This window comes from Acanthopagrus latus, chromosome 6 (assembly GCF_904848185.1).
Source record: "Acanthopagrus latus isolate v.2019 chromosome 6, fAcaLat1.1, whole genome shotgun sequence".
Classification (NCBI taxonomy): domain Eukaryota; kingdom Metazoa; phylum Chordata; class Actinopteri; order Spariformes; family Sparidae; genus Acanthopagrus; species Acanthopagrus latus.
Window position 1 is genome coordinate 28,684,583 of NC_051044.1, and position 15,618 is coordinate 28,700,200.

The following is a 15,618-nucleotide window of genomic DNA, read 5'->3' on the forward strand; positions in this document are numbered from 1 at the left end:
GCGTGTTGTCGCTGTTTATAATCAGACATGGCCATCGGCTGTCCGTACGGAGGAGACGACCAGCATGGATTGGTTCTCATTTATAACGGTCATGCCGGAGGACTGATGGACACGCCCACTCAGACTCTCTCTGGCCAATGGGCTTCCAGCTCTTTTCCGGACAGTTTTGGCTTCGCTCTGCGAGGCAACAAAGATCTGGATCAGAACGGCTACCCAGGTACTGCAGGAATTAGTCCACCCCTGGGTGTCTATAAACACTTTATCCTCCTCTTTGATATCTTCATTTAACTCACTTTCCCTTGTTTCAGATCTGATTGTGGGTGCTTTTGGGGCAGATAAAGCAGTCTTATACAGGTATGTTATAGCACATAGGAGTGCACAAATTAAAATATAGGCAATTCTTGGTATTCTAATTCTTTTTTGTTCCGTGCTTCCAATCAGGGCTCGGCCAATAGTGAATGCCAGCGCGTCTCTTACAGTGCAGCCGACCATGTTCAACCAGGAGGAGAAGACGTGTGAGCTGTTCACAGGGAATGAAACCATTGCTGTGTCTTGGTATGGAAATCAACTTTTTTTTCCTTGATGCATTACAGCTCCACTTCTCTATTTATAGCAGGATAATACAAGGTTTAGATCCAGCACGCAGTGTCCAAGGAAATATCTTTAATGGTTGAACAAAACGCTTAAGAGTTTAAGAGTCGTTAAAGTGAGCAGTTGTGACTATAACAGAACATGGAAAAGTCTCGCAAATGTTATGTAACACACACATCTTAGTTCAATTTCAGCTTTCCAAACTTTACCTCATGAGAATGTCAAATGACTTCATGTTTGCCAGTTTCCTGTCCAAGCTGCTCTGAACTACACACTCAGTATTCTTAGATCCAGTGAAAAAAAAGGGGGAATTTTACCCTCATTCAATCTCAGCAAAGCTCTTTCCATAAATTCAGTTTAACCATCGAATTAAATGTGGAACATTTTTAGACTGCTGTGTGAGGCATCTGCCAAACTGGGTGGTGTTTAAGTATCTGCCCTGTAGGTTAATACAAGAAAGTCTTGTTTTCCTGTTTATTGGTGTTCCTGCTGCCGTGGAAACAAAAAGAAGACGAGGGAACAGAGAGGTGGAAGTGGGAGAAAGGTGGAGTAGTTCTTTGGAAAGATGAGTGCAGTTATTAACATAGGAAAGGTTGGAAAAGGGTTGTAACTTTCTGGAAATGAATGAGATATTGTTTGACATCACCGAGAGTATTTTGACAGCATCTTGTTACACCTCCCTTCATGTGGGCGTTTACACATATTTACGCGTGTGTGCGTTTTTTTTCTTTTGTTCTCTGTTTTCATTACCTTAGAATAAGGCTTATCTACAGATTGAGCGGGTCCTCTATGATCCTTAAGCTTTCTGTCCCGGATGGTTTTGTGATGCCTGGGGTAGCAGCAAGTGTAGTTTACTCTACAACAAATATGTGTTGAGCGGCTGCTCTGTCAGAAATGCAACGGATGTGCAGCTGGTGTATCTGTATACTGTGCATCTAAACAAACTCATGCTGCTGAAGTCAGTTCTTCATTGTGGTTGCATTGTGGGTAATATAGGTACCAGTCATTGAACAGGAAGACTAACGCTTTGAATAAAAAAGCTGATACCTCTGGTTCTGACGTATCGATTTTATTCAATTGACTTCAAACTTTCCATAATGAGTGTAATAGTGTTACAGGAGCACAATGCTAGACCAGTGGACCTTTTCAAAACCTTGAGTTCACATTACCCACAATGCAACATAGCCACTGAGTGACATCACTGGAGGCAATTCATCGGATAACATGCAGCCGCAAACGCTTCTCTGCTACTTCTTTCACATATGCGGCCGTACTTCCCAAGAGCTGTAAACACACTTTAATGCGTGAAACTGGTGCTCACGCTTTAATTTAAACAGTGATCTGATTTCATGATGCACGAGGGGCAAGTTGTTTTCCACACAACATTAGTACACAGTTAAGGGTTTTGAATGATATGATATAAATACAGATGATATAGAAAAGAGCCCCTATCAGTGTAAGCACATCACTGTAAGCTCAGTGCTCAGTTGTTTTCTTTCTCCATATTTTTGTCCGTGTTCAACCTCCAGCGTCAGCATCACTTTCTGCCTGCTGGCTAATGGGAAGCACCTCCCCTCTCATCTAGGTAAGGCACACACACACACACACACACACACACACACACACACGCAGATGGTCCCTATTACCTTGCTTTCTTTGTGTAGCCACAAGTATGCTGGACCTCACTGTGGTCAATTTGGCAGTTGAGATCAAGATAAAAGAACAATCATGTAAATACAGGGTAACTTGGTGGGCTTCAGCAGTTTAGAAAAGTGTGTGTGTGTGTTTATTTCAAGTGCGTTGGTGTGTATTGTCTGTGTTCTCTGCATAGTTTTCGTCACATGGGCCACAGCAATGCCCTCTGTGTGTTTCACTATGCTGTATAGAATATAGCACATAAAGACAATTCACCATTATAATGTTAACCACTGTGCGTATGGGGTGCATGTGGTGAGTCGTGCATGTAATATGTCGGTGCAAATATGTGCTTGTGTGTCTGTGCATACATTTACATACACTTTTGTGTTTAATACAGGCATATAGATGTACTGTGTGTATATTTATGTTTTCTTGCCTTGTGTGTGCCTGTATTTGTGTATGATTTTAAGGCTTTGTGGTGGAGGTTCAGTTAGACAGTGTGAAGCAGAACCAGAGGGAGTCCATCAGGAGGACTCTGTTCCTGGACAGTCAGCAGCCTAGTTTGCTGAAGACCTTCAGCCTCGCCAATGGAGAACGCTCATGCCATGACGCCAAGATCTACCTGCGGGTCAGTCACACCGGTTGTTTTTCCACCTCAACGTCAGGCAGATCGGATTAATACGTTTGAAATTCTGCAAATGTTATTAAGGCACGGTTCCATCAGATACATTGACAAAATCAACATACAGATATGTTCACATTGGCATTGCTTACATTGCTGTTTATTCATGTTTTTATGTGACTGGCCAGTGAGAGCTACAGGAAGTGTCACTGTAGTCAGTCTGTTTTCATATGTTTTGCAGGAGTGTCTCTGAAGGGAAGAGGTACTTTTATTTTGGATGGTTACTTTTAAAATGTAGCTTGCTCTCTTTGATTTGTTCCCAACCCCAGCTATAGGAACTGTATAAAGGTTTGAGACCGCTTGAACTCAATCACACAGCTGTGTCCAGATGACCTCTCGTTCCACCGTAGAGCCAGTGCACATGAGCAGTCCTATGATAAATAAACAGACTTCTCATTTAATTTCAGTCAGATTTCATGCTGTCATGTAAACATGAAAACAAAGGCGAGCACTGTGCACTAAATATTTCTCAGGCCAATCAACTCCAGCCTTCTGTATCTTCCCTCATTTTCCGGTCCTTAATCCTGGGCCTCGGGAGCCGGAGCCCTGCTGGTTTTCATTCCCAGTCATCTAATCAGAGACCACTTTGCACCTGTGACACCAGGTGAATGTCATTAGCTTGTCGGTAGGACAGAGGTTAATGTCATTTCCTAACAGGCGGGTTTTGAAGTCGCTGTTTGAAGTGCTATTTGAGGTGAAACTACTACAGTGCCAATCTTCTCATCACTCAGTGGTGACCTGATCAAAGTGAACGGCTGCCAGAAACGCTTAGGTCATATGTGTGGACGTTCACTGTTAGGACACAACGATCAGAGCACGCTGCTCTTCGACGGGATAAGAGACGGTTTGAGTGCCATCCCTCCGCTCACCCGTCAGTCAACACGTATCTGTTTGTACACCATTTTTTCTTCCTCTCTGCTCTTTTCTTTAAAGGGGGCCACATCATTATGGCTGGTCGAACGCAATTCATGTCACGTTTAGAGAACTTCAAACACACTGATTTCTCCACGGAGGCCAATAGTCGCTGTAACATCTGTTTTTGATTGAGTCATTTTTTTTTTTTTTTTCTGGTACATTTCCTTGGAACATGGTTTCACAATAATCTGCTCTAAAAAGCTGGAAATGTCTACCCTGATGACAAATTTCCATTCATCTTTTGCTTCCTATTGAAGAGTCAGCTTGATTCAGGGTATGACAACTGGCATCAATTCCTCACATGATTGCGTCTCTCTCTGTTGCAGGCTGAAGAAGAGTTTCGGGACAAACTGTCTCCCATTTACATCAGCCTAAACTTCAGTCTGGATCCTCATGCCTCAGTGGACCGGCATGGCCTCAGACCAGTCCTCAACTATCAGACAGAGCAGCGTATAGAGCAGAAGGTATGTATATTAACTGTTAACCACATATAGCCACATAAAGGGTCAGACAGTGCCTTATATTATGTACTGCAGTGGGTTCCAAACTTTTTTAAAGCTGATTTTTCATCATGTTTTTAAACTTTTGAATCCGCTATGTATTTAGCCTGTAGTGTGAATATGCATATAAAGGGCCACAAATGCATACACTAGAGTATACCTGGGTAAAAATAAAGATAACGTGTTTAATATATTACCTTGGTAAACATGAAAGTCACCCATGCCAACCCATTTTAGCATTTATACCTTTTCTTTCTGAGAGAACGACGCCCTCCACAGTTGATCCCCTCCTGACTACTGTCAATCAGAAATGCTGTGCAGACTGAGAGACGCTCTCTGGTATCACGGCCCTCCTGAAAAACCCACTGATTGTGACGCAGCCTCTCCTATTTTATGTTGAACTTCTAAAGCCGTCGTTTTGTACACACTTGTAAATGAACCTGTACTTCGGTGCAGATCGGCTTTGATCGACTACACGCAGTTTTTACCAAGCTTCCTGGATGTGCAGCCTAAACTCGAGGTGTGTTTTCTGGGCAACTTCATAAAAAAACGTATCGCTGATAAAGAAGGCAGATAACATTGCCGGCAGAGAGAAACACAGAGGAGAGAGAAACAGAAAGGTGTAGGCAAACTCCTTGAACAATTCAGAAGAAAGATATTCCATGTTTGAGTCTCGTTCTCATGTCATCAAATATAGTATACATTTTTTTCCTATTGTTGATATAATAAATCAATATAAAAATGTGCTGCTTTGGCTCGGATGCAGCATGCAATCTACAAAATAACTAGTGAGAAAAGTTATCACATAAATTTAGTGAAGTAAAATATAGAATATTCACCCCCAAAATGTATTATCTAAAAAGGACCAATGAAAAAGTACTGAACAGAACTTAAGTAAATGCACTGAGTTACATTCCATCACTATACACAGTTGTGTGATTTTTGTATTCAGCCCACATCAGTATTGATAATGGGAATATGCACAGTGACGTTAACTCATCATGTATTTGATCAAAACCAAAATGAGCCTTGTTTACAGACATCTTATCAACACGCTCTGTTTACAGTGACATATTTCCATCACTTGCTCTCACAGGGCCGTGAACCAGTCACTTTAGCTAAAGTATAACTTCTCATTTAAAAGGATTTCCCCTAAATATCCAACCTTTGAATCCACAAATAACTGCTCTGTTTGAGTTCTTCTTGGAAGTTCAATTTCCAAAGCTATGAAGTGTATCTGTGTAGAGTTGTAAACTCTATCTATATATATTACATTACCACACTAAACATTTAAAGCCGCACCACTTATAGGGCCACACGCCTTGTTCTTTATGAACTAAACAGATACTCACCACAGTGCAGAGAGAACGTAACAGATGGCATGGTGAACAATTTCGTGAAGCCTTTCTAAACAATCTAAAGTCATGTTCAGATGTCTGTGAAACAGCAATTCTCTGGACTATAAGTGTTTGACTTCACCCTCCAAACCACAGAGCATCTTCCACTGTTTACATTTGGCATGCAGAGAACTTATTTGTCTTGCAGAGGTGGAGGTTACAGGCCTCAATTTTAAAATTGACATCAAATGTAAGGCCCCGCCACAGTGCCGAACTCCACATGTTTAGAGGTTGAGGGTCGGCCCTGATAGAGAGAAGGCTGATTACTGCAGCGTGATCTCCACTGGTAGTTTTTCCAGTTACCTATATGAAGAGTTAGAGGGTTTATGGAGGACTGGCGAGTCATGGCTCTGCAAAAACACAGAGGGACGTCTGACAGCTCCGTTTGGGTGGGGCGGCGCTCGGCTCTCACACATCTGGTTGTGGTTTGTTTATGTATTTTGCCAGTGGTCTCCTCCATCAGGGAAGAGCCAGAGCCTGAAAACGTGCACATGTTTGTGCGAGTGATATAAGGTGAAGTGAGTGTGTGATGTGGGTGTGTGAGCGTGTACATCATGTACTTGGAAGTGGCTGTTTTCAAGAGAATACACCAACTTTTTTTTTTTTTTTTAGCCTAGAAACTTTGAAAGCAACACTGCATCTGTTTTTGTTCTCTCTTCTTCTCATGTGAGGGGAATTAATCAGCCTTTCATCCACTGATCAGTGTGAGAACATCCTGCATGTTCCCAGTAGACTGGCGGCCCTGAAGCTTCATGCTAACACTTAAGTTTACAGTTCTTAGACTGACACTTGGCTCCATGCAGACAGTTTAGAATACACTATGTTGAGTAGCATCTTGCTTCTGTGTCTCACCAATCTTATGTGTGCATTTCAATAGAGTGGTCCACCAAGAGTTCATCAGTACAGTAAATGAAAGGATTGTACTTCAGGAAATTAATCGCAGCTGAAAATCATGGTTTTGCTGCCGTCAAACTGTTAAATGTTTGATAATGTGGTAGTGATGATGCATTGCTGTGTAGTGTAATGTTAAGTCATTGCTGGGTGTGGTCACACTGCACCAGGCCACAGTTCTGACCACACCTACAGTTAAAATTATACAGCTTCGGATTTTCATGATGTCAAACCCCATTATTGACACTATTAATGTTTCTCACTAATAGCCATGTAATGTCTTTACATTCTGTAACTAAATCTCCAAATGGTAGTTTTATTGTTCCTGGTGAATTGCACATCCATAAGGAAGGGTTGAATTTTTTCCTGTGATTTGAATTTATCACAGAGGACTAAGAGCATTGGTGTTAGACATTTAGCTGTAGTGTGTAATTGTTTCCTGTGCTTGATTCTCCACCTTTTAAGTGCTGCTCTTGATTAGAGCAAATGCTCTGATGGGTGTAGATCTGTCTGTGTGTCTGAGTAAGCCACTTGTTGATCTGCCCAGATAGTTTATATCTTGGATTTGGCTTTCAATTCATAAAAAAAAAAAAAAAAAAAAAAAAAAAATTCACGCAGGTGAAATGCAAGCTTCTTCTTTTGCATAAATCATAACTGAGTATTCAACTTACGTACAAGGGATTCACAAGAAAACATACGTCCATGTTGCTTGTTCTGCACTAAAAATCATAAATCATGGAGTAATAATTTACTTTGTATACATTTAAGATGTCCTGTCAACAGTTTTAGCGACCTGTCTGTCAAAAGAATTTGTTTCTTTTGTTTTGGTAAATGTGCCAAATGACCAATCCTTTATCCCTCCAAAAACTATTTCATCACGTTGTTTTTTTCCTTTTGCTTGGTATTTGTTTGATAAATTAATTGAATTTATAAGTTGAGATTTTTCATTAATAATGAATGTTGCTGAGTTTGATGTCATTATTTAATCTATAGATTTATTAGAAAGTTATCCCTCTTAATTATAACCCAGTATAGGTGTGTGGCGCTGCCTGCAGAGATCCTGCCCTCTGATTGTATTTTCTTTTTTTCCTCTAACTTTGCTTCGTTCAGGACATTTTGTGGGTATCAGCAAATCTGGAGAAAGATGGTTGATTTGTCATATGCCGATGCTCAGCCTGGGAATGAAACTCAACAATCACTTATCTCTCTCCAGAATTGCTTCGGCCTATTGCACCATCGAATGTTGTGTCAACAAACAGCAACTGACAAACCCTCCAAAGCACGCTGTTCGGCAGGGGATTATTTAATGACTTACCGTTTGATAAAATCATTTGCATCATCACTGCAAATCTTGAAGTATTATTATAAGTATCAGTTCAGATTCTTAAACTGGTAGTGATATCTATGTTTTCCCTCCACATCTTGAAGGTGACCAGCAGGCCAGCCGGGTGATCTGTCCCTTTAAGAGCTGCAGGGAAACATGGGTCACATAGATGAAACATATGGGAAGATAAAGAGATGAAAGTGAAAAATAAATGAAAGTGGTTTGAAGGGAGGGAGGACTCACTCACTTGATCTTAGTAAGTCTATTACAGAGCATATGTGCTCCTGTCTGTTTGGTGTTTAATGGCCGATAGCCTCCATTGTCTGGAGTGAATGTAAAAGCTGGATCTTGAATGAGGAATCTCCACTGAGACTCTGTTAACCATTGCCAGGCTGATTCTCTGCTCTCTGTAGCCCTCCGTAGCATTCTTCTGGAATTTAATGCTTCCCATATGTTGGAGAGATGAGGGTATGGCAACAGTGACATTATGGAACTGTGTGGAAACAGAAAGGGAGCAAAGAGAGAGTAAAAGGGGGAAAAATCTCAGGGGACGCACTGCATGGACAATACCGTCACATCAAATCACGTTACTCTTGCACTGTGGTTTTCATGAAGTCGTTCAGGTTTTCGCCCCTTTTGTTCGAGGCTTTTCCACAAAAAAGGTCGAATTTGTTTAGATGGAAATGATCATCCTTTCATTCTCCTAAACGTTCCCCATGTTTTCTCTGTTCTTCCTTTTTCTTCGTTCCCACATGTATTACTTGTATCCTGCAAACATGAAAGGATGCTGCTTTCACACAACGTCTTGGCATCTGGTTGCTGCAAATATTGTTACAGTTTTGTGCATTTATGCAGGATATGTATAGTCTCTATCCTCTCTTATCCTTTCATTAAATCACGAGTCTAGTGTGCTGGCTTCTGTAAACATCCATATCCTCGAGAGCTTTTCTCTCTCCATACCTTTTGGACTCTGTTCCCTGGACACCTCTCCCTCTTTCACCCATCATAACCATCCCTCGCTCCTCTCTCTTCCTCCATTTATCTTTATCGTTTTTTCCTCTCTCAGGCCCAGATTCAACTGGATTGCGGAGAGGACAACATCTGTGTCCCTGACCTCAAGCTGGCTGTTAATGGGTGAGAGGAAGTCACATTTCTATTACTTTACCTGATTCAACAAACAAAACTTCAACCCTCCGTTCACACAGTGCTAATCTGTCACTGTTTTGTCCACCTTTGACCGTACTACATTTGCCATGTGAGACAGCCAGTGTATGTGTGTGGTGGCTTTTTCCTCTGCGGAACTTGAAGTGATGCATTTTATGTTTCTGGTTAGTGTGGAATGAACAAAAGGAGAACTGCATAGTTAGCACAAGCAGTTGTTTCAGTCTTGGGTGAAAGAGAAAAAAAGTAAACGAGACCACTTACAGGAACCACACACACAGATATTGCCACAGGACAGTTTAAAACAGTTAGTCTAATCTTCTGCCCACTTGAGGGAAATGGAACAAGCTGTGAACATACATTAACATACAGTTAATATGGCTGTTAGTAGACAGTTGCCAACACATCAGCAGACACGGAGCAGCATTAGCATTGAATTAGAGTTGTGTCTCTAGCCTTCCAACAAGTCTTGTTCAATACTGACTCTCTTTTTGCTCTGTTTTGGTCTCTACCAGTCCCTGAGGAAAATATCTTGCTTTTTAGCTGCTAAATTTTTCACTTTGTTTACCTGGACTTTCAGTTGCTAACCTTGGCCATATGCTGTTCTGAGCAGGTTTAAAACAGCCCCATGGCATGTGATAGTGTTAATGAGAGCCTTGAGACTAAAACGAAACCGTGAAGTTTCAGGCAGTCAAACCAAAACAATATGCTGAAAGGTGCCCAAAACGTCTGTAGAGCTGAGGGGAGCTGCAGAGTCGTGCAATGATTCTTTGTGGGGTAATCACTGCAGTTAAACATTACATGTAGTCATTTAATCCATGGCTATTATATAAAGCACAACTTTAACACTTTTCAAGACAGTGTTGAGAGAGGGGAAACAGGAAGAGTAAAGGATAAGACGTACCACTGCATAGGACCAGTATCAGACTGTGGGTATTGTGGACATACTGTATGGTAAGAACCACTGGGCTATCAGGTCATACCAGTTAGCCATGATTTTGATTTCAAATATTATGGATCCCACTGCTTTTTTTGAAAGGTCCTGCCTTACTTTAAATCTGATTGGCTTACCCTGATATTTGGCTGCTAACTCAGCGCAGATGAAACCACAATGAATATAACATTACTGTTTAATGTTTATTCAGAGGGACTATGAGTTACCAGTTTGAGTCTAGCACAGAATCTGTATTCTTTGGTTGTGTCTTTCCTCCGGTTGGTGGGTAAAAGAAACAGCCTGGGTGTCGCTGATACAGCAGATTATGAGCTCTAGTTTCCCCTGTAAACATACCAACCTCTTCGGTCGCAGCTGTGTCTCCAGGCTAGGGAGAATACTTGACTCAAACTTTTAACTGTAGCCATGTCCAACCAACACAGCTGATGAAGGCCACCAATCAGAGGGCTTGCAAGAAAAGCAGTGGGATCCATAAAAAAGGTTTTAAAGGCCTCATTAGTAAATGGTATCACAGAAGATGCAGGATAAAAAAAAAAAAGTGATGGCATTTCCTTCTTGGAGTCTGTTGTGTCTGTGTCTATGTTGTACCTACCTTGTGTTATATTGCTCATATACCATGGCCATGGATAAATGAAAGATGCATGTAAACCTTCAAAGATTTTGCAATTAGTTAGGTACTCTGTGAAATTTTTCGCCAATAGAAGTGCTATGGAGCAATTTTATTAACGGTTCCCTGTTTGATGTGTTATGTGGATAAACATCAGGAAGTGCATGCATGCGAATTAGCTCATGAGCAATCAGTAAACATTTCGGTTGATGGTTTCATGCTATTTCACTGATCATTAAGGCTTGTAGGATAAATATCTGCAGGCAAAAAGTCAGCTTTCCAAATGGTTTAGGTTGAAGTAAATGTATTCAAACATGCATATTTTTTTAGAACACGAGGATATACATAATATCTTAACATTGCATGTAAACATTGCAGTGGTTGCTTACAAAAAAATAAATATAGTTGCCACGGTTATCCGCAGAATTGACTTTATCTGCAGGGAGAGGAAGCTTAGGAATGATATTGAAAGGAATAAACATGGTTCCGTGAGGTCGGATCATTGAGGACGCAAATGATAAGAGTCTGTTTACAGCTCATAACAGGCCTACGCTGGAAGAAAGATCCCCGACTCCTGGAACACTAGACTATTAGTGTTAATTAATCATATATCCTTGTTTGTGAATGGACGCCAGCCAGATATCTGGCACAGTCTCAGTCCATTCACAAAGCAAACCCATGCTCAGACTCTCTCCTCCCAGTCAGCTCTGTTTTGAGGAGTGTTTTTCATTACAAGGCCATGTGATTTCTCTTAGCTGCAGAAATACAATCAGTGCGAAAAAGTCTCCCATGAAAACTCAGAGATCTGCATTTGTAGCTGCCATGGGACCAAATTGGAATGATTCAGCACTTTCACTAAACAGAATATCCCTTCACTGATTTACTATAAGACAGCGTTTTTGTCTCTCCAGCCAAGAATTTGCAAACAGTGGTGTGTCTGACTTCCACAATCGAGAAGTCTGTCACTGATGTTTGAGTTGTATCTTCAGGCTTCAATTATACATTTATGAGCTTTTATATTTTCCCAGCAAATGAAACTTGGTAAACCTCTCCATTGTACACTGCAGACTTGTGTCCGTTCTCAGCGTCTGTTCAGTGTTGGTGTTAGGGTATCAGTGTTGCTTCCTCTTCATTCGCTAAACTTGCCTGGGCCTAATTAAATTCATCTGGTGGTTGTCTTACCTAGCAAGGGGTCACTGCGTCCAGACCCTCCGAAGACAGGGGGGAGGGGGGGACGGAAGGGAATGAAAGAAGAACCCGGATTCTGACCCCTTAACTGGGCGCCTTTCTCCCCTTTCTGCTCAATAGAAACATGAATTTACTAACAGAGTGTAGCTGCTGGGGGAGGGCTGGAGCTGGAGGGTGTTGAGAGGATTTATCACTGCACCAGAGAAAGCGTGTTTGCACACAGGGGCGTCACTGTGAACACGCGGAATGAGGAGGGGGGGGCGGTTTCCTGAGACAAATCACAGTGATCAGATTTGGGTCATTTCCCAGGTCGGTCACAGACAGATATGCAGGAGAAAATGGCCTTTGGGGACTGACGAAAACAGAGATGCATTGTCTGGAAAGACTTCACGTCCCTGCTTTTCATTACGTTTTTACAATTGCTTCTCGGGCATTTTGGTCATGCCCTGCACCGAGTCACTTCAAATGAACGCAGCAGCAGACGTCGCACAAAACTGCGCCAGTATTGCAGACAAGAGGCTGAAAATGGAAGCTGCTGTTTTCAGTCATTCTGACTGCAGTTGATAGGCTTTTCAAGACCAACACAAAGTTACTATGATTAATAGATACTCATGGGAAATACAGCATTTAAAAAACTAACCCAGGTTAAGTGACCTGTGAGGCTGCTCATGTGTGGCTACAAGCTAAACACTAACATCAGAATGCTAATATGCTTGCTAATATGCAATGCTAACTTACTGATATTTAGCAGGTATATATTTTTCTTTTCTTTAGCCTGTTAGTATACAAACAGTTGCCAATTAGCAATAGAGCCAAAGTGAGGATGATGCAAAAGTCTACAGTTTTGAACATATTTGGTTGGTTACTGAGTTCTGCCTTCTGAGTAGGATGTAAACATGTTCAGACTTTGAGCTGTGTGAAAAGGGCCATAAAATGGAAATATTATGACTAGATCATGATTCTCCAGAGCAAAAAACATTTCTGATGCATATTCTGAGTTTGTTTGATATGTGCCATAACGGGTCAAATATGAACTCAGTATACATACTTCATGGAGACATATACACAAAACATATGTGAAGCATTTATTAGCTGAGGAGTCAGATAATCCCCTCAGGATTAGTACAGACAAACACTGGCTGAGAACACAGTCAATATGGAACTCACAATTGTCTGGTATTCACAAACAGGAATCCAAGTGAATGCTAATGTTGATCCATGCTGGAGTTGTAAATGTGCAGCAGTTTGCTAACACAACTTTAAGGTGAAGGTAAAATCAGGAGTTATGTTTGCACCTTGTAAGTGGCCAACGAATCTGAGTGCAGGTTTAACACACTCCATCACATCTGAGTCATATGATCAGATCATCATCGAGCTCTGCTGAAGCCTGATAAAGACCCATTTGTTTGGATCCAGTGGGCTTGGAGCAGGGAAACGATACAGGAGCCCCAGGAGAAGGGAGCACTGATCTCTGAAATACAATTTCATTTTTATACTAAAGTGGTACAATCTGAATTAGAAATTTTGTTCAAGTGGATATTCATATTTGTTTTTTTATATCCAACTCCTTTATGAGTTCTGTATGCATTTTTTTTTTTTTACTACAGAATATGTGATCAGAAAACAGTCTGTCTGTCTTAAAGGCCCTTTAAATGGCTGTCAGCAACCTTACAAGAGTGGTTCACTCATGACTATTAAACACTCAGAAGATGTTGAATGATGATGTTTTGGTTCTCCTCCTCCAGTGACAGAACAGAGGTTTACCTGGGCGATGAAAACTCCATGAGCCTGACCTTCAACGCCAGGAACGAGGGAGAGGGAGGGGCGTACGAGGCCGAGCTCTATGTGGTGCTACCCCCAGAGGCCGACTACAGCGGGATCGCCCGCAACAACGCGGTGAGGCCGACATTCTAACTATAGCTTTAGCTATTATTATATTTCATAGATATTATTATTTATTTTCTTGTGAAAGCTTTGGCCTTAATTGAAAATTCAGTCATTAGCTGCTCAGCCCCATGCTGTTGGAAAGTTGGGTTACTTTTTGTAGTACATAAAAGAGCTTCACAGTGAAATAGCGAAACAGCATCAACAACTGATGGAGACTGGGACTTTTTTGAAATGTAAAAACACAAATGAAATAACATAAAAAGGATCTCTACAGCTCGTCCTGCGTAATCCAGGTCTCCAGTTGCTCTTCAGACATTACGTTTAGGGCATTTAGCAGATAGTAACAGTAATTGATACATAAATTCATACACTGATGACAGTGGCTGTCATGCAAGGTGCTGATCAGCACATCAGGAGCAATTTGGGGCTCAGTATCTTGCCTAAGGACATTTCGGCATGCAGAACAGGGGAATTGAACCAGTGACCTTCTAATAACAAGACACTGGCTCTGCCACTGAGCCTGATCCACAGCCGCCCTGTCTGAAAGTGGTTCACAGGCTTTTAGCCTAGTAGCTACAGTGAAGATTTAGGCTTTAAAAAGATTGCAAAAAGAACATCTTTTGAGAATTTTTGGATCCAGGAATTCTGGAGACTTGGATCTACCTTCGCAATCCCCATCCACTTCAGTTGTTTAGAAAGTGCTGCAATGCTTTCCCACAAATATGGGATCAGCATAAAAAAAACACTCCTTGTGGCAGAAAACACATCATGGACACATAGTCACAAAAGCTGTAAAAGTATTGGTATGTCTTATGATAAAATGATGAGGCAATGTTGCGAAATACTGTAGTTTATGTGTGTAGCTATGTGGTAATCTTAACATCAGAGTTAACAGTATTTGGTGTTTGTGTTTCTCCAGAGCTTGACTCAGCTGACGTGCAGCTATGAGACAGAGAACCAGACCCGCTATCTCGTGTGCGATCTGGGAAACCCCATGAAGTCTGCTACCAGTGTAAGAGCCAACAACGCCCACATGTTGTCTTTGGCCTTCCTCAGTTTTTGTGTCTCAAGTCAAATTGTTCTCGTATGGCGTAATTCATACACAAACTTTAAACGTTTTCACACTGACCTGGTAAAACACACAAAACAAAACCAAAGTTTCATGTAGAAAGAACATCCGCTGTTTCCAAAGACAGGGGGATTATTTAAGACCAGAATAAATCAGCTTTCATTACCACAGATAGAATCTGTTGGAATTATTATGTAAATGAGAGGAAGAAGCTGTTTTTAGATCTCCTGAAAGCTGTGGAGGGAATGTAAAAATGTGATTGAGTTCAGGGTAAGGAAGAAAAAATAAATGCAAGACAAATGTGGGACATCTTTGTCATTTTCTTGTGATTACTGTGTCATATTCTGTGGATAAATTGTAAACATTTTCTCTGGGTCATTCCCTAGTTGTGGGCCGGCCTCCGCTTCACTGTGCCCAGACTGAAGGACACTTACAAAACTGTCGAGTTCGAGCTCCAAATACGAAGGTAGGTCACCTATTAGTGGGTCCAGTGCTGTAATGTGAGGTTCATGAGAGGTGTCTGCAAGTGCTTGTTGGAATGTGTCTCGATGTTCCCACAATGTTAGGCAGTTATAATGTTTAATTTAGTTTTGAAGCCATCCAATTTAGCAGTTACTAAATTATATCTTTCTACACTTTCATCAGGTCGTTAATAAATGTTGCTTCTGTCTTTCTGTTCTAGCAAAAATGCAAATAACTCAGAGAGCGAGGTGGTGCTGTACGAGCTGCAGGTGGCTGCGATGGCTGACGTCATCCTGCAGGGGTGAGGCTTCATCGCCGAGTCTTCCGGCACATCACATAACCATCATATAATCG

At 41.4% G+C, this 15,618-nt stretch overlaps 1 protein-coding gene across 1 annotated transcript in view; it reads left to right on the forward strand.

The window, feature by feature from the left end:
* The window catches only part of LOC119021715 (integrin alpha-5-like), a 42,026-nt gene that overhangs the window by 19,141 nt on the left and 7,267 nt on the right, over positions 1-15,618 (forward strand). The window contains exons 13-23 of the mRNA XM_037102182.1: positions 26-217; positions 309-354; positions 442-555; positions 2,121-2,176; positions 2,700-2,857; positions 4,153-4,290; positions 9,005-9,072; positions 13,592-13,742; positions 14,653-14,745; positions 15,189-15,268; positions 15,485-15,565. Of these exons, the coding sequence (XP_036958077.1) occupies positions 26-217; positions 309-354; positions 442-555; positions 2,121-2,176; positions 2,700-2,857; positions 4,153-4,290; positions 9,005-9,072; positions 13,592-13,742; positions 14,653-14,745; positions 15,189-15,268; positions 15,485-15,565 (1,177 nt within the window). The remainder of the gene's footprint in view (positions 1-25; positions 218-308; positions 355-441; positions 556-2,120; positions 2,177-2,699; positions 2,858-4,152; positions 4,291-9,004; positions 9,073-13,591; positions 13,743-14,652; positions 14,746-15,188; positions 15,269-15,484; positions 15,566-15,618) is intronic.